General features: G+C 39.9%; 1 protein-coding gene across 1 annotated transcript in view; it reads left to right on the forward strand.

Moving 5' to 3' along the window:
- SPTBN5 (spectrin beta, non-erythrocytic 5) overlaps nt 1-17,900 on the forward strand; it is a 98,404-nt gene extending 80,504 nt beyond the window's left edge. Inside the window, 17 exon segments of the mRNA XM_010305543.2 lie at nt 2,174-2,386; nt 2,763-2,959; nt 3,546-3,750; nt 4,499-4,693; nt 5,822-5,977; nt 6,471-6,688; nt 8,154-8,343; nt 9,330-9,506; nt 10,396-10,500; nt 11,500-12,120; nt 13,111-13,182; nt 14,688-14,774; nt 15,198-15,289; nt 15,485-15,570; nt 16,094-16,229; nt 17,599-17,713; nt 17,715-17,900. Coding sequence (XP_010303845.2) covers nt 2,174-2,386; nt 2,763-2,959; nt 3,546-3,750; nt 4,499-4,693; nt 5,822-5,977; nt 6,471-6,688; nt 8,154-8,343; nt 9,330-9,506; nt 10,396-10,500; nt 11,500-12,120; nt 13,111-13,182; nt 14,688-14,774; nt 15,198-15,289; nt 15,485-15,570; nt 16,094-16,229; nt 17,599-17,713; nt 17,715-17,774 — 2,925 coding nt within the window. The 3' untranslated portion in view covers nt 17,775-17,900.
- The last annotated feature ends 1,288 nt before the right edge of the window (nt 17,901-19,188 follow it).

Consider the following 19,188-nt stretch of genomic DNA (forward strand, 5'->3'; position numbering starts at 1 on the left):
ACTCCCAGGGAAAATCTGTGCAATCTGCAATAGGGCTGGGAAAGACAGATTTTATAAAGTGGGACTATGTGTGATATATATGTATATATACACAGAGAGAGAGAGAGAGACAGTAAGCCAAAGCATTTGGTGCAATCTGCCTATCTACAAATAAAAATCTGAACTTACAAAAATTTTTAAATATCCCCAGGATAAAAGGTCAAGACTGCTACAGGTGACTTACTAGGACAGAGATGAAGTCTCTTAAAAAGTTTATTTATCCTAGGTGTAGTCACAGTTTAATGAAGAATTGTAAAATGTTTTTCAATGCATCTTCCAGAATATTCCTGAGTAATTCGCATGGGTATATACTGAATATTTTGCACCTTCTTAGTATTTGGTGTAATTCTCATATTTGTAAAAATTCTGTATTTAAGTAAGATGCTGTTGGTGACTTTGAGATAAGACAGTAAGAACAAAAAGCTCGTTTACTCATGATTAAAAGTATTAATGTTGCTATGTGTACAATTACTCCTAAAAATTATGAGCTGATTGACATGGTAGGGAAATAATTAGGTTCATGGAAGAAAGGAATGTTTGAACTGAATTAATCTGAGAAAATATTTGGGATAACTGAAGGAACAGTGGGGATGCTCCTTTAGGCTGCAATTATCTTTGTGTTAATTGGCGAGGTCTCAAAATATTTCAGTGAACTGTGAGAATGGGAGATATAGATCATAATAAAATGCCAATTCTTCCTGCCATTTTGCTTCTTACTCTGTTGGAAACAGGATTAAAATATAAGCTTTGAATTCTCAATTTTTTAGTAGCTAGAGTCTCTACACCTTTTTTTTTAATGTTGGCTTACAGGCAAACAAATGTTAGAGGAAACATGAAAGTCAAGAATTGAATATACTATTTTATGTCTTAATGAGCCAGATTTTCAAAATTCAGTCCTTGGTTTGTTACCACAAAAAGAGATTGTGTGTAAAATGTATCAACCTAAAAAAAAATTAAAAAATACTGTCATTCAAAATTGCATTTATACACAAATATAATACACATATGCACCACTGCTTGACTTGGAACAGAGTTTTCCCCTCACTGTCCCTCCCCGTCCCCCCTTTTTTTAATTCCTGTTGTTATAAATGAAGTACTGTGAATACATTTCCTACATGTTCAACTGCAAAGTTGTTCTTCATGCTGCTAGCTTATTATTAATACACAGTACAAGATGTTTTATAATCTTTGCCACTGGATTCCATTCTGCTGGGGTCAGATACAGTGTCACTTTTCAACAACATAGTGGCTGTCTTGAAATTAATAGGGGGAATTAAAGGCAAGATTAGAATCAGAGCTCTTTTCCAGCCAAGTCTAATACTTAAGTTGAAAAAGCAGATCCTCTCCTCAGAGAGGGCATCTCTTCTACATTAACACAGCATTGCAGTCTAACTCTGAAACTGCCTGTTTCATAGCTATGAAAATAAACAGAACAATTGTGAAATGGTGGGCTTTGTGGTCAAAGTGCTCAGGCATAGTTAGCTGTGGAATGCACATATACACAGACAAACTGATGGCATGGTCCTTGCCCACCCAGGCAAATATCATGTGAATGGCTATATGGAGGTATACATATGGTTTTAAAATCTACCATTCTTCAAAAATTAATTTCAAGTAAAGTCTTTGAGAAGTGGTTCAGGTAGTTTTCCCCTCTCCTTGTCCTCTTGGCTGCCTGGTAGTATGTGTACCCACAGTGTTTGCAATGGCTGTTATGCAAAGCTGCATCTTCTACAAAGGCATTGGCAAGTGATAAATTCTGCTGAGCGGGTGAATGGATTGTTCTTCCCTTGACACGTTTTAATTCAAGAAACACTGTGTAATGGGATGGAAGTGGATATATTTCAGTGGAATCTACAGATAAGAGGTTTGTCGTTAGAACTTCTTCCCTTCACACTCTGAGGTGGATACACACCAAGGTCCAAACTTCATGGCTATATTTGATTTCTATAATCACTCCTTCACCCCAAAAAACTCCTCCACTCTACTTCGAGCATTCACTCAGACCTGGCACCTCTGACTCATCTTTGTGTATAGAAAACAAATTTATAATGGGATTACATGACCACATTAGCTGGTATTGAAATCACCATAGCTTTTTTTTTTTGTCTGTCATTTTACTCTTTACTCTTTCCAGAATTTGGAGAATGAGATAAGCAGTCGGGATGCTTTGACCAAAGCAGTGCTCAGTACAGGGCAGAAACTGGTAAGGGGAGGCCACTCAGCCTCACGCAAGATTATGGAGCATCTGAAGGAGCTTGAGACTTCTGTAGAAACCTTGAAGACAGAGGCTCAAGAGAGGAGACAGCGGCTCATGCAGTCATATGAGGCCCATCTGTTCCTGAATGAGGTAAAGATGAGAGATTTATTTTGGTCTTCCTTTGCTTAAAAGAACCAATACCTATATTGTTGAATGGATGCAAGTGCTGAGATAGGAGCAGAATTCATACTGTCCTGATTTTTCCTATCATCTGGTAAATATAGAGGCAGTGGAGAAATAACAGTTACTTTTCCAACTAACTGCAGTGAGTGATAAACATGTAACTATAATTACTGGGTTCTGGGTACACATTTTTATGAATAGTGTGTTTGATGGCATTCCAGGAAGGCACCTTAGCCGCTCTCTGTTTTCACTGTGTTTCCCTTTGGGAACCACTACTTTCCAGTCTTCTTTGTCTTGACCTAAATCACAGCTGTGTTCAGGTTCATCCCTGTATTTTATACAGCTGCTGGAGGTGGAGGCGTGGCTGGCAGAGAGGAGCTTCATCCTGGAGACCTCTGATTATGGGAAGAATGAAGAATCCACACAAGCTTTACTTCGTAAACTTGAAGCTACCAAGCTGGACTTGGATGGTTTCAGGCCCCGGATTGAGAAAGTACAGAGGACAGGTGCCAGCTTAATAAACAAAGACAGCCCAGAGAGGTAGGAAAGTGCAAACAAGCTTCTGCTCCAGGTATAACGGAAATACTCAGAGAAGGCAAATATGGAAAAGTTCAACCTTCAGTAGCTGTTTGATAGCTCATTCAGAAATATAACTTCAGGGGAGATCAATCCCTCCTTTACCACCATCACACACAGCCCCCAAAAAGCTTGATGATTGTTTTAAAGTTTTCACAACTGCTGTTTTTTAACAACAGGCCAATTATTGCAAATCAACTTCTTTGTCCATTGTCTATTCCCAGGAACTGTCATCTACTTCTCATTTACCATAAAGCTTAAAAAACCACTGTGCTTGGGAAAGGAAATGGACATTCTTGACAGTTCACTGTTTTTCATTGCCAGTTTGCTTTTATGTCTGGGGAGGAGGAAGTGAAAACAGCAGCCATTCATATGAGATACTTTAATTTCCTGAACTAGCTGGTTTTAACAGCTTGGCATAACTCGCTCCATGATGTTACCTGTTTTATTCTGTATTTTGAAGGTGTTGCAAATTCAGCCTGTCAGAAAAGACAGTGTTCAAAAAGAACAGTAAAACAAATACATACCTTCTGATTCTTGTTCTTTGCAGACCAGCCATACTTTCAAAGCTCCAGGGGATCTTAGCAGACTATCAGTCTCTCCTACAGAAGGCTGAGACCCAGAGAAAACGCCTGCAAGAACAATTCCAGCTCTATCAATTTGAAAGAGAATTCCAGCTGGTGGATGCGTGGCTTTCCAGTAAACTGTCTGTAGCAGAGTCTGATGACTATGGGCAGGACTTAGATGATGTTGAGGTAAAAGAAAATAAAAGGTATGGTATGTATTGTGTGGCAAAGGAGGAGTATATGTGCTGCAGGTTTTGTGTAGCTGCTGGTAGTGAAGCCTGTTACAGTAACAAAAACTAAGCAAACCAGTTATCTCCACAGCAAGAACTCAAACTAGTTTCTGTCTGCTTATACAGGGCTCTCTGAGGTAGCATGCTCCAACAGAAAAAGTAGGTGTATCAGAAAGTTAGCTGCTTCTTGGGGTAGAGTGATGTCAGCACACTTCACTGCTGGCCCTGATTATAAGTTTGACAGGGCCTAAAAAATTTGACATGACCAGGGCCATGGTCTTGTAACAATTTCAGTAGAAAACACTGGGATGCAGCATTCACACCTCTAGCTGCTGATTTCAAGGATAAATTTCTCCTCAGGGTACCCAGTGCAGAGAGGTATAATTCATAGCATCCATTCCTCAACAACTGCTGCATATGTGGACAGCCTAACAGGTTATGGTTTTTAGCTTTTGATCTGGGCAGCATCTGTTTGTCAGGATGTGGGTGATTTTTCCCTGTGACATAAGATGTAAAATGATCACGACAATAGATGCCACGTTCTGACTCCAGATCATCTGGGTTTATCAAGTCTACAGTTTTTTTGCACCTGTAGACTGCAATACATAGCTTTTGTGTTATACAGTACAAAGTGATTCCTCCTGCCCCTCTCATAGAGGAAGGCAGAAATTCTTATATCTAAATCTGTGTCCCTATTTATCCCACAGGTGCTGGAGAAAAAGTTTAAAGATTTTGTAAATGAGGTGAAACCTCTGGGACATTCCAAAGTTGTCTCCTTAAATGAGTTAGCATCTAAACTAGAGAAAGAGGGCCACAGCAAGATGGACATTATCCAGAAGAGAACAAAGCAGATCAATGAGACATGGGAGAAACTATGCCATGCCATCCAGACAAGGACAGAGGTAGGAAATACATGAAAAACTGCAGCATTGAATTCCCTGCAGTTTCCCATGTCCTTCTTCCTTTCCCAAACCACTGCATTGCTCATGTTGAAACACAAGGTTTATAAGAGCACTGCGTGTATTCTGTTCTGTTCTTTCTTCACCCATTTCCCTTTATAGCCACTGCTTACTCTACCGTTCCTGGCAAAGCCTATACTTGAAAGATATTTATCAGCCTAGAGTAATTCTGTTTTCCTTAATTCACTGCTAGCTCTGGTTTTCTTGAAAAACTAAGCCAATCTAATGGTTTACCATCACTAACAGGAGGCCAGCTCTGGCACTCATTGGACTCTTTATTGAACTACTTCATCTTATTAAACAAGATGAAAACTCTCCAGATTTTTTTTTCTGAGTTAGTTACTTGAAGTCATAGAAGGGATATGGGAGAGAAGGTGATAGAGGACACAGAGACAGAACCCCTACCTTTTGGAAGCAGTTAACTGTTAAATCAGCTCACCCTCTCTCATGAAAGTGCAGTCAGAGATGTGTTTGGAAAAGCAGAGAGGACACATAGAACTCAACATTTTTGTTTGCTTTAAGGAGAACGTAAAATGTCAGATGTCCTCAACTCTTTTTGCTACTGTTACATACACATTTTGCTTATAAAGTAGCTCAAGCAACTGTCTGTTAGCAGCAGTAAATGCATGACAATTGTTAATATATCGTTTTAATGTAAAATAGTATTAGAACATTTTTTCATCCTCTTCTTTCAGAAAACCTAATTTTCATTTAACTCCTCTTATTTTCACTGTTTGCAGTGTAGGCCTCTATGCCAAGTGAGTTTTTTAGGACACTTTCTGTGGTTAAGAGTGCTACCTTTAGATGGCAATTCATGCTCTCAATCTTGATCATTCATCTTCCATAGGGATGAATTGCTCTTTGGAGACATCTGTTTCTTTCCATTGGCAAAGAGAACTTGGGGGAATTAATTTACCTTGAACACCTCACTTTCAGGTGACTTAATTGGGAAGGTGTTTCACTCCCACTCTTATTCAGCCTGTACTGCATTAGGACATATTAGGATTGCCCTTTTTTTTGTGGTGCAGACATGATATATATTATTACTGTAAAATTGTTTCTTTATTCCAGAATCTAAGAGCAGCCCAGCAAGTTCACCAGTATGATCATGATGTGGATGAAGTAAAGGGCTGGATGCAGGAGAAAGAGGCAGTGGTGGATATAGAAGATTATGGATATGATCTTCCAGGTGTACAGACACTTCTCAGGCAGCTTGAGGGAGTAGAGGTAAGGGGATCTGTCATGAAGCAGTGACAGAAAAGTATAAATGGGAAAAAAAAAAAAAAAAAAGAAACTGATGCTTGATTTGAAGTCCTCTCAAGTGTCTTGTTTGCAGGCCAACAAAAGATAAATTTATTGCCTCCTGACATATTCTTTGTGCTTCACAGAAGGGGGCCTTTTCCTCCTGTTTTTAACATTGTGATATCATGTTATTAATGCTTTTGCTTCTAAGGATGAGCTTCTCTTCTAAAATCTATTCCAAATTGTTATTATAATTGCAAAGGTATTATCTGAACTACAAGAGACTTCAGGTCCACCCTTATCAAAATAATCAGTGTGTCATATCTAAAGAAGCTTCTTTGATGTTTGATGATGAATGTTAAAAAGCACTAGGAGGAAACTGAGAGGAAAAGTCTTAACAGAGTCATATTTCCAGCCTCTGTGCAGCCAGTGGCTAGAAAAAATATGCACCATCTTTAAAATCTGCACTCTGTTCCAGAGAGATCTAGGAGCCATCATGAAAGAGCTGGAACGTATTCGGGGAGAGGCTTGGCACCTCAGCCGCACATACCCCCAAGTCAAGGAAAACATCATGGAGAGACTCACAGATGTGGATGAGTGCTGGGAAAACCTGGACAAGAAGTTTCTGGAGAGGAAGGCAAGACTGACCCAGGCAGAACAGGTCCAGCTCTACTTCAATGACTGCAGGGAGCTGATGTATGTGTTGGCCCCTTGAGTTTGGCAGTGGGCCTTATTTCTTGCCTTTGCTATATAGCATTTTCTAAATTACACCTGTTAGTTATTTGATTCCTGTCCCAGGTGCTCTGCAGCTTCCTTGCATGACATACATGACATCTTCTCAACAGCACTTCACAGAATTTACCACACATCAGAGGTGACCATGCCACTCCACTGCAGCACACTATGCATGCCAAACCTACATTTTTAGACTATTTCCTAGACAGTCTTGGAGAATTCAGTCACTCTGGGTAGATTTGATTGATAGGCTCACAATTCCAACTGAAAATACTGTTGATTCTGTAGGAAGATGCGGGAGTCTCTGCTAGATAGTCAAGTCATTTGTACACCTGTACAGACACCAGTGCCCATTTTTCTCAGAATCAAAGCAACTACATTAAAGATAACCTTCTAGAGTAGGTTAACACTTGCTCAAGTGCTGAAAGTTTTTTGCACACTTGTATTTAATGCCATTGCCCATATGCACCCACTCTTCTGTCCATTCTTATTAGGGGCCAGTTTTTTGCAAGAATTCAGCTGCTGGGAAATACCATGATTTATTTTTTTCTTTTTTAATCTGAATTAGAGCAAAATGATGACTGTTTAAAGCATCTACAAAACATATTTTTTAAAAAAGATATGTTGAGCTAAACATCTCATTTTGTTGAAATCAACCATACCAAAGTATTTATAATGCTATACTCAGTGGAAGACCAACATTAAAACATTATATTTTATCATTTTAATGTCATTTTCATCAAAAATGATACATTTTTGATGGAAATTGTGGGGGGTTTTAAACAGGAAGAAATACGGACATTTTTAATTCAGTGTAGTTAACGAAAGAGTTAATCCATGACAGAAGTAGAAGTACAAAGACAATGAAGTGGTTACCACTGACTATTGGACGTTTACTATGCTAAGGGATAGATCCTGAGCTCAAGTAAACCAAGATGCATTGCTTTATGCCAGTTGAGACTCATGGAGTAGAAATTTCTTCCTTAAAAATTATCTATCAATATGCTTCTTTGCATGAGTGTTCTGTATGTATATGAAGTACTTTCATGCATGGTGATATGGTTAGATGGACATCTGAAAGTCTCTGTGTCCCTGTACCACGTATAAAAGTACTGGGAATGTGTACAGCTTAGGCATTTGCTGTTACAGTTCTGAGGAGTTGAATGCACAATGATTCGTATGTAAAGATGCTGCAGCTGCCTTTCTAACAGGCTATGTATTGAAACAGCACTGGGAATATTATATCAGATTATAAAAATCCATAGATGCATGACTGAACCTTCATCAATGTATTTATATATTCATATCTTTCATGAGCAAATAAAGGTCTCTGTACATATATCTACAGCCATGGGATGTGTGCATTCCTGAGTATCCAACAGACTCAGATTCCTTCCCTTTTTACGCTTTTGACTCTCCTCCGTAGGGCCTGGGCCAATGAGATGCATGCACTAGTGATATCTGAGGAACTGGCAAATGATGTCTTGGGAGCTGAACTGCTTATCAAGCGTCATGAGGAATACAAGCGTGAGATAGAGAAGCAGTGGCTAAAATATGAAGAAATGCAGCGGGCAGGAGGTGACCTGATGAAGAATGGACATTTCATGTCTGTGGAGGTGTGTTGATGAGTTAAATATTTTACAGACAGGAGTGAACAAAGACAACATTGAACAGGCAAGGGTTGCAGCTTTGTCTCTTTCAAAACAGAAGAACTAAACAGGACAATCAGGTTCTGTACTATTAAAAGCTGCAGACTTCATGTGATATGTAGAAAAAGAAAACACCTTTTAAAATTCTTACTCCTCTAAAAACTGATCTTGTGGCTGACCATAAAATAATAGTCACTGGATTGATTATGGCTATGGAGATGGGGGATAGGGAGGTATCACTATTCCACAGAAAACATGTGCCACATAAATGAGATTTTAGCATTTAACTACACAAGACCTAGGATAAAATACATCACAATGCAATCAACTACAGGATAGAATGATGTCCCTGAGTACACCAGAAGATATGTAATTCTTCAGAAATGTTATAGAGACAAAGGGGCAAGAATCTTAAAATTTCTGTGATCCTGTTATCTATGTACCTTGACTTTGACCTTTGCAGTGGTCCCAAACTTGTCTTGATACTGTCTGCAGATCCAGCGATCACACTATCAAAAACATCTTCAGAATTCATGCAAGATTGCATTATTACTTTTGTAGAAAGAAATAAAGACCTTTCTACAGTTTAAGGGTCTTTGTTGCTGCCTTGCCATAAATGGATGTATTTGTTGAATCTTCTGGTTCTCACTAGTTCTATAATACAAATTGCCTGGGTATAAAGTTTCATCATGGGAAAGCATATAGCAGAATATTTGTCACACAGTGTGTGGAATATGCATACAGTTATAATATATATCTATGCAACATACAGGCTAAATGAATTCAAGTAAGAAAAATGAGGACTCAGACATCCTTTCTAACTATATTAACACCACAAAGTTATCTAGAGGTCATCTTCTGGATCATGAGGGCAGATTACACACTAGTTGGCTGTCACATGGAAGTCTGATTGGATTTTTCACCTCCTGGCATTGCAAATGTTGTTTTTCTAGATTGAAGAAAAACTGTTAGAGCTGTCAGAGCTGATGAAGAAGGTAAAGGAGAGCTGGGACATGAGGAGAGAGTTATATGAAGAAAACTGGGAAATTCAATTGCTCCGCAGAGAGCTAGAACAAGCAGAAGCATGGCTGGCTGCCAAGGAGAGCTTTCTTTCAGATCCTAGCTATGGGGTGAGTAACGACAGTGCAAGACTATTGAAATAGCATATATGGAGCGCTTGGAGCTTGAGGCTTCAGGCCTGAGGTTAATTACAATCTAAACAGTAACGGAACCTTGAGAGTTACAAAAGGCAGGAGCTCTGTGCTCTTACAGAAGTGAGCCCAGGACAGTTACTGCATTTTACATGGTGATGGGCTCCAGGAGGTGATGGCTTCTAGGGGGTGGTAGAATACTGGAGAGAATTCCAGACCATTTTTTCACATAATAAGATAACCTGCAGAGGGTTCAACGTTCCTTGTCGTGCTGAGAACCTGTTTCAGAAGGAAAAGGGATTTTTCCCAACCTCATGTTGGGCAGTAGAATGTTTTGCACAGATGGGTTGATAGCTAGCTTGTAAATTCCTACCTAAATACCAGCATCCATAGTTTTGGTTTTTTCTCATTGTTGGCTGTCTTCTGATGGTTTATAAGATGGGAAAACAATGTCATAAACTCAGGTATCGAAAAATAAGCAGAAAGCAAGACAGAGGTTTAAGATGCATATGTTGTAGGGCAGGAATAAACTCTGTGTCTAGCACAAACTGGAATCCAAGTACTTAATCTATGTGTAAACAGTCATAGTTGGAAGCCATGGTACCACATGGCTTCAGAGAAAAAGGAGGTTGTTATTTGAGCTCTTTTTTCATGTACAGTAGACAGACTGCAAGGTACAGACCTTTGGGGTTTTTTTTACATGTAAATTAAGATTTTTCACACACTACCAGGGGTTTAGACATTCAATTACAAAAACTTCAGAATCATCATTTGGCTAAATAAAATGAGTAAATCTCAAAATCTTAGGCATAATCTCTTCTGATGGACTTGACTTTGGATTTCTGTGTCTGATAAATTTTCCATTCAGGATTCAGTCTCTGAAGTAGAGGAATTACTGAAGAAACACCATGATTTTGAGAAGATGCTTGCAGCTCAGGAGGAGAAATTTGCTCAGCTCAGCAGAAAAACTAAGGTGAGAAGTAGAAGGTTGATGAGCTGTGTATGAGACAGGATGATGTGGGTCCTTGAATGTTTGGGGCTTAGTCACTCCATGTAAGAATGAACTCATGCTGAGATGGAGTAAGTGACCGAAGCTGAGACAGTGCAGATAGTGCAGCTGAGAATGAGATATGTGGATGACAATAGTCTAACTAGTTTGCAAAAGCTCTAGGGGAGAAGTGGAAGCTTTCTTCTGCCAGGAGCAGCAAAAAGGATGTGCAGTGCACATTGCTGTGTTAGAAACAGGGTGATCCCTTGCTACATGGATGGAGAGATTTTGATTCATTCAGGATTTCAGTAGGGAGCTGCAGCCACCTGACAGTGCTGGAGGGCTGAAAATAAAGGGAGACCAAGGCAGAGACAGGCCTTTTTCTTTCTGGCATCAGAGTTCTACAATGGATTGTATTAAGTACCAAAAATATTCAGTCAGCCTCCAGATCCTGTTTCAATGGTTGTTTAAATTGTTTTCCTGAAATAACCGGCAAAACATAGATTCGTGTTTGGCATTAGGCTAAAAATTAACTTAGCTGAGTCTGCCTTTTGTTCAGTGATTTGCAAATTGGCTAAATGAAAGGACAAAGGTCCTCCACTCTAAAATTTTCCATGAGAACACCCCTGGATACTCACCGTTCCTACAGCAAACTTAAAGAAGTGATACCACAGAAGAGAAGCATAGTTTCTCTAGAGTTATTAAAGACGGCCTCTAGAGAACTTAGCAAGTGCAGGATTCACTGTATTTGAGATTAACTGCCATCAGTGTTCATGGTTTGGGCCAACAAAATAATGCTTAGCACATAGTAATTAAGTTCAGTTCTAAATCTAAGAACACCAGTGGCGGTACAGGCCTTAAAATTCAATGCCAGGAGAGAGTGTATTTGAAAAACTAATCCTGCTTAAAGTAAAAAAATCTTACGTAAGTACCCATGAATGCAATGAATGTAATTTTCAAAAATGTAATACTTGTGTCCTACAGAGGGAGATGAATCTTCTGAAACAAGTGGACACAGAAGAGAGTGAGCAGAAGGATAAAGGCAAAGTTGTACGGGTTCCCTCTCTGAAAAGAAAAACATCTGACAGAAGGAATACACCACCAAAAGTGACAGAGATAAAGAGCACAACAGTACTGCCATCTGTGCCCTTACCCAGCCTGTCCTGGAGAGCCCCACTTGAAACTATTTTCTCCCCCATTGAAAAGTCTCCATCAACATTCCAACAATTCATTGCTGGGGGAGCCCCAGAAGTGCTGAGCAGCAACAAAACAGAAATGAAAGCTGAGAGGAGGCTCGGTGAGATTATCACTCCACCTGCACCAAAGATGGTGGGCCCACAAGCTACAACTTTGGAAAGTCACAGTTCTTTTAGCTCTCCTTTATCTCCTACTCCCATAAGCCAGCAACGCAGCAGCAGTTTGTCAGAATTGTATGCCACAGGCCTTTTATCACCTCAGGAAAAGAGTGCTAGAGGCTCCTCTTTCTCTAACCTGCAGACAAAACTAATGGCAACTCCACACGAGCCTGGCCAAAGGTCACTAGATAAATCACCAAACTTACTGCTGTCTAACTCCTCTTGGGAGAGATTAGAGAGTGCATCTTCGGTAAGTCCCAGGGATTCCTGGCTCTCCTCACAAAACTGCTATCCTGTGCTAGTTAAAAGTAAGGAAGTATAGGAATTTCTGTATGAAGGTCACAACACTATACAGTGGGCATTTCAGTGGATACGCTCATGGATCCAAACAGGAAGAGGCATTTTATGTGCCTTTGCAGTTTATATGCTTTCCAAAAAGATAGTTGACTTAAGCAGCTAGGTATAGCTTAAAAGCATTTTTAATTTGCTCGGCTTTATAGCCTAAGTCTTGACAACTGTATTGGTTTCTGTTTTTCTTTCCCAAACTAGAAGTTATTCATGCTGCTGAATACTCAGAAAAGCTGAGCCAGAAGATACTGTCTCACAAAGAGGCAAGACTGCTGATTTACCTGATTTACCTGATTTACCTGTACCCTCTATGTGAGGTGGTGGTGCCTAGTGTCCACTGAGTTTAGAAGTCCAAGAGAGGCAAGACTTAGTGAAACTCTTGCCAAACAGCTAACCTGGTGCAAGACTAGAACCAGCAACTCCTGTTCACTCACCCTGGCAGGAAATGCACTGTTAACTCATGGACAAGTGAAAATTGTTCCCTTCCCCTCTTCTACTTTGAGAGGAATTTGTTTGTCACATACCCAAGTGTACCAGTACAACTTTATACATTAGTGTAACTCAGTATTATTGCAGGAGTGGTATGAATACCTTTAGCAATTTAAGTTGTAAATTGTGTTTAATAATATAAAAATATTATTAATTAATACGCCATGATACAGCAGATTGCATGAGCAAATTGTTCTAGAAGGACATGAATTCTCTTTAGTTGGGTAGTATATCAGAGATGTGACTGCAACCTAGAGAGGACTTCGAGCTGTGCTGTGAATGTAAAGGCTAGAGGCAGTAGAGATCAGTTGGCATGGAATTTATCTAGAAAGACCTTTACAAATTATAACATATGTTTAAGGGCCATTTTAAAGTTAAACAGCAATGTTCTTGTGTGTCTTAGGGTTCTGCAAATCTCCAGCACATGGAGGGATTCCTAGAAAAGAGAGACCAGCTCCTTCCAGGAAGACAACAGGTAGAAACAAATGCCATCAATCTGGGTTAATTCATCTTTCCTTGAGTTATAGTCCAGATCTGGTCTGACTTATTCAGGATAAACTCTTGCTGAAGAGGAGCTCAGGACTGTGGGTTTAATTCAGTTACCAGTAAAATGCATGAAGAAGTGTCCACTGACTTGGACAGTACCTAATCAAGTTCTTAAGAAAGAGACACAATGGAATTTTTGCCTGTCATGGGAATGATGCAGAACAGGGTCTGTCTACATTTAATGGATTTATGAACCAGAGCCTAGGCTGTATGAAAATGTTAATTATGTTCCCCTAATTATAAATACAGGTTTCAATATATCCACTGAATTAGAAAAAAAAAATCAATATTTTTTTAAAAAAATTAAAATACAAGTTCCAAGACACTGTATCAGCATGTGATGGTTTGTTGGCAGAGGAAGCCCTCACTCCCATGCTCCCAATGCTTATAATTTCTAACAGTGCTAGAAAAGAATTAAGGTTTCTCTTTGTCTTTGAAAAATAGTTTGTTTAATCCAGGGCTGAATGAAACTGAAATCTAAGTTCTCATCCTGGGAAAACATCACTTCAGGTCAGGAGGGTAATGATCGTAACAGGGCAGGAAATCTTCTGATATTCACCACCAATCTGTAGACATTTGAGTGTTTGCTGAGGTATTGCACATAAACAAGTTGTCTTGGATTTTTTGTCCCATAGAGTATTTCCTCTGAATCTTTTAACTTGAAAGACCTCTTTAAAAAATTGAATCCAGTAAGGACTCCATCTTCTGGAAGAGAAATTTAGTTTCTTCCTCTCTTCTGGATACACTGAATTTAGTCTGCTGTGATACTGATCTTCCATATTACCAAAGAAGCAAAACTAACTTATCTTCCTCAGGACTTTTCCCTTCCTTTTCTCTGAATGACCAAATTGTCAACTTGATTCACTGGCATAACAAAATAAGAAGTAATAGGATCCTTCATCCAGAAAAGTCTCATGGCACTAGGCTAACCTTTCAGTGGTACATAGCTGGGGTAGGAAATAGCAACTACTTTTGCAGTGTTCAGCAGCATTCCACTAGGGTTAGTTTAGGAAATGAAGAAGAATTCAGCAGCCCAGCCACATTGGATTAAAACCACGCACTTAACAAAACTAGACTATGACTAGCAGGCAAGGGCCAGTGTTCCAGCTGGGAAAAATATGGGGCTTTTAGTGACCAAAATTAGACATAACTTTGATTCTCTCAAAGCTGTTGCTGACCACAACATGCTGTAGAGCTTGTTTGCACCAGGTTATGTCATTTGTTTAGTCCTGACTCAGACCCTTCCTGAATCACCCGCATCAGAACCTACAGCAGGTTCTGTTTTTCTAGGAGATAATCATAACTAAGAGAGCTTCTGTGATCATAATATGGGCAGCTCCTGTCTTCCTGTAGAACTTGCACATGAAAGATTTCACTACTCCAATAAAATATATAGCTAATAATTGAATTTTATTACCATTTCTATTCATGTAGCCAGGCTCAAGGTCTTGGAAATCCTTCTACGTAAAACTTGATGGATTAAAGCTTGATTTCTATAATGATGAAAAAGAAGCATCTAAGGTAATTTGGGTTTTGAATCTTTCTAGTAGTCTCTGTGTTTACATATGTAAAAATGCTTTTAAAAGAAAACAGAGTTACATTTGCTTTCGTATGGGGCTGGGGTAATGAATTAGCTTTCAAATGTCAGCTAAGTGAAAATTCAATAATTGTTCAACTGATATCAACTATAAGACAGAATAATGAACTTTTGGAAATTTTCAAACATATTCCTTAAAAGAAATACCTTATTCAAAAATTGCCTTCAAGATATAATGCAATAGTCCATTGTTCCTCTGTAGTTCTTCCTATTCAGTGTTCCTAGTTATAAAGTTAGAAGCAGAAAAAGATCGTATGGGTATGTAGTCAGCCTGCAGGTTGGTATGGAATTGAATCCTAGCAGAAAATACGCAGAAGACATTTTGTTTTAATTTCATCCTCCTTCAGAATGTATCCACACTCCTGTCCCTCAACATTCTGAATGCCAAATGTGAGAGGCTGGTAAATTACATCAGGAAAGAGAATGCCTTCATGTTGCGGTAAGTTTTATGGAGAACTGCACTAATAAAAACCTACACAGCTACCTGTACAGTTGTATTTGCCTACACTCACCTAAGACTGTATGTTGTTAGGAGGCATAACTGAAATGTCTTACAGTGCTTGCCCCACTCACAAGGACAGAAGCTACAGGGCAAGAGTAACTAGAATTCACCTTCTCCTATCCTTATTTACAGGCTGCGAGATGGGGCAGAATATTTCTTCGCAGCACCTTCTCAGACACTGATGGAGAACTGGCTGCAATCACTACAGAATAATATAGGTACATTCTCACTTCCTTCAAGAATGAACTATGTTTTTAGCAAGTGATGGTGAAAGATAAGAGAATGAGAAGGTGGTCTTATGCTGGGGCATTTTGAGCTGTCCTGTTTGCCTCTGTTAGACAGCAGTACACAAGTCACTTGCCACCTTGTGATGTAAAGACCTGGCAGGAGAATGCCCAGGGTGACTTGCAAAGCAGCCTTTCAGTTGTACTGCAGCTGGCATTAGGTTATTCCCAGAGAGGAGCCTTGCCCAAGGGCTGTGTTCATCCTTTCATTAAGGAGTTGCTTTGTATCTTGATCAACAGCTTTTCTTCTGAATCTAGATCTCTTTCTGGACACCTCACTAGGCGGTGGCTTACTGGAAAGGAAGCCAGAGCACAATTATAACAATGATGTTATAATTGTTATAATAACAATATAATTGTTATAATAACAGAGAAAATCATTATGGACCCAGAAATGACAAACTCTGCCTCTAATGCTACTTCAGAAGGTTTTTATTTGTGTTCTTTGACTCTGCAGGACACAGTAACAGATCACATTCCACAGTGATGGTGCAGTCTTTCTCTCCAAACACAGAAACCTCCCAGACAAGACTGTGGGACTTTCCAGACAGAGACTCTGCTGCAAGACTAAGCAGCAAAGGCTCACTCCTGAGGTAGGGGCTCTGCCACAAGGCTGAACAGACGTCAGTGCTGTTTGTGCTCACGTAGCAGTCACCTGCAAAGGGAGATTGCCCTGAGATCAAAAAGTCCTGCTCCTCTGTCACTAACATCACAGAAATAGTGTGGCCAGCAGGACTGGGGAAGTGATTGTCCCCCCGTACTCGGCACTGGTGAGGCCGCATCTTGAGTACTGTGTTCAGTTTTGGGCCCCTCAGTACAAGAAAGACATTGAGGTGCTGGAGCGTGTCCAAAGAAGAGCAATGAAGCTGGTGAAGGGTCTACAGCACAAGTCTTATGAGGAGCAGCTGAGGGAACTGGGGTTGTTTAGCCTGGAGAAAAGGGGGCTGGGGGAGACCTTATCGCTCTCTACAACTACCTGAAAGGAGGTTGTAGCCAGGTGGGTATCGGTCTCTTCTCCCAAGTTACAAGTGATAGGACAAGAGGAAATGGCCTCAAGTTGCACCAGAGGAGGTTTAGATTGGATATTAGGTAAAATTTCTTCACCAAAAGGGTTGTCAAGCATTGGAATAGGCTGCCCAGGGAAGTGGTTGAGTCGCCATTCCTGGAGATATTTAAAAGACATGTAGACCTGACTCTTAGGGATATGGTTTAGTGATGGGCTTGGCAGTGCTAGGTTAATGGTGGGACTTGGTGATCTTAAAGGTTTTTTCCAACCCAAACGATTCTATGATTCTAATCCAGTAAAATACATTGTTCTTGAGTATGACCCTGCCTTGATTAATTTGTGCCATTTATGATGTGCTACAGCCAGTTTTAAAAATGGGCCTCACTATTGTCAGCCATATCTTGTCTGTGGTTGATTACTTAAAATTGAGACACCTAGAGGAATCCTTTTATCACTTATTGTAGGCACCAAAATTACTGAAATAAAGTATCTGATCTGAAGCCTGGGTTACCTGTATGCTCAACAGAGAGAGGCTTGTTCCAACAGATGAGGGAATCAGAGCAGAAGACAACAATAGGTGCTTTAGATTTTCCTCTGAACCTTCATTCTCTCCAGCAGGGTCTGAAAGGAACCCAGCCTCCTAATTTAAGGAGCCAAACCAGTTTTCTATAGCTGCACTGTTTGAATACCTTCCTCAAAGTCTGTTTTGAGAATCCAGACACAGGCATGGAAAACACAGCCACAGCCAAATTTAGAAATTGGGACTGTAGTGTAAATCAATTTCTGTTGCATTTGGAGTCTATAAAAATCTTACAGACTACAATGTCAAATCCTAGTTCCTCTGCCTGGTAGGCTTTTGCTGCTGAACTAGATGCCTAACATACTTTTACATATACAGAGCAACTTCTGCTCCTCTAGATTGTATCTGATTTTCTGGCAATGCATGTTGTTGATAGGAGAACACCTTCCTTCAAAATCAAACCGGAGAGAGAGTCTGCAGAATTTTCCAGAGATTTTAAGAAAGATGGGACTGCAGTGACACAAGCCTCCATCACCACTCTAAGCCTAGAACCAAAGTGGTAATAAAACAAAACTGCTTCCATCTCTGCTAGAAGCAAGAAGAGAAAAATGACATTTGCCTCAATGAATATCAGACCCTTCACCATTTTATCTTTACCCAGCCCTCTGGAAATATATTGGTATGTTTTAAGTTAATTACTATCCTTGGAACTTATTTTAATTATGTATTAAATCTAATAAAGCCATTAAATATGATTAAACAGGACTGCATCTGGTATACTTTTGTGTATACGATGACTGTCATCTGTCATATCACCTAAGTGTTCTCTACTCCAAGTTACCTAATGGAAGAGCAGAGGGACCTTTAAGCCAGACGGCTCAGGTGAAGTGACTGTGAGACAGAAATGGGGAGCACTGAGCAGAGCATGAGGTGCAAGCTGTGAGTGAACAGCAGCCACCTGCAAGTAGCTTTGCAGATATCAACGGATAAGATTTAAGAGGGTTGGGCAGCCTGTACACCACAGAAGCAGAAATCTCAAAGGGAACGTTTGTTATAGAATTCCTGCAGTGTTTTGTAGTCTCCACAATCTTTCATTTTACAACACATTAACCAAAAATTCCCTAACTATTTGCCAATTCTTTCTGGATGAGGTTACCAGGAAAAAAAGTCCTGCAATGTTATTAATTTTTAATGGAATCTGAAACTAAAATAATGCATGAACAATCAGTCTTTTGGTGTAAAAGGAGAGGAAAAGCAAGAAAGCAAGGAGGAAGTCTAATCCCCAGACCACTGCTCTCAGAAAGACCAAAAACTAGGTTGATTAACAAGAGCCTATTGGGAAGCTGGATTGAGTCGGAACTATAGAATAGTCTTTTGGGGAAATATGGGGGAAGGAAAAAACCCCTGTCCTATAGTCTGTTATCTGTATGAAATCTCAACATGTTCTCATTACACTATTGGCCTTTTTAACTCTTCTAAATTGTTATAGCTGAACAGTGTGTCAAGTGCACACAAATCACCAGATTCTTGTCCCCACAGTGCATGCAACAAAGTCCCAGCACGATGCAGCAGCAGCAGTGCCATAAAGACAGGTGACCGCATTAGTAGGAGTCTGTTCCTTTTAGCAAGTAGTGTTAACGCTTACTTTGGAAAGGTACCACTCCTTGGGCTAAGCACAGAAGTGTTGGTTGGATGGGACATCTGGAGGTCTGTAATTCAGTGTCTCACTCAAAGCCAAGTAATCATCAACACTAGATCAACACTATGGTTTTGTCTAGATAAGCCTTAAACCCCCTTGGAGGATGGCAATTCCACAGTCTCTCTGGCTGACCTGTTTAGTGCTGCTCTACTCTCAGTGGATACTTTCCTAAAGTTTCATTTGAACCTTCCAAGCCAGGACTTGTGCCTTACTGAAGCTGAACTGTATTACATCTACTTTTCTCCACATGACCACATACCCAGTCGTTTCACCATGAAGGACAATCACATGGGCCAAGCCTGATGTCCCCTAAGTAAATCCATGCTG

The sequence above is a fragment of the Balearica regulorum genome, chromosome 5, assembly GCF_011004875.1.
Source record: "Balearica regulorum gibbericeps isolate bBalReg1 chromosome 5, bBalReg1.pri, whole genome shotgun sequence".
In the NCBI taxonomy this organism is placed as follows: domain Eukaryota; kingdom Metazoa; phylum Chordata; class Aves; order Gruiformes; family Gruidae; genus Balearica; species Balearica regulorum.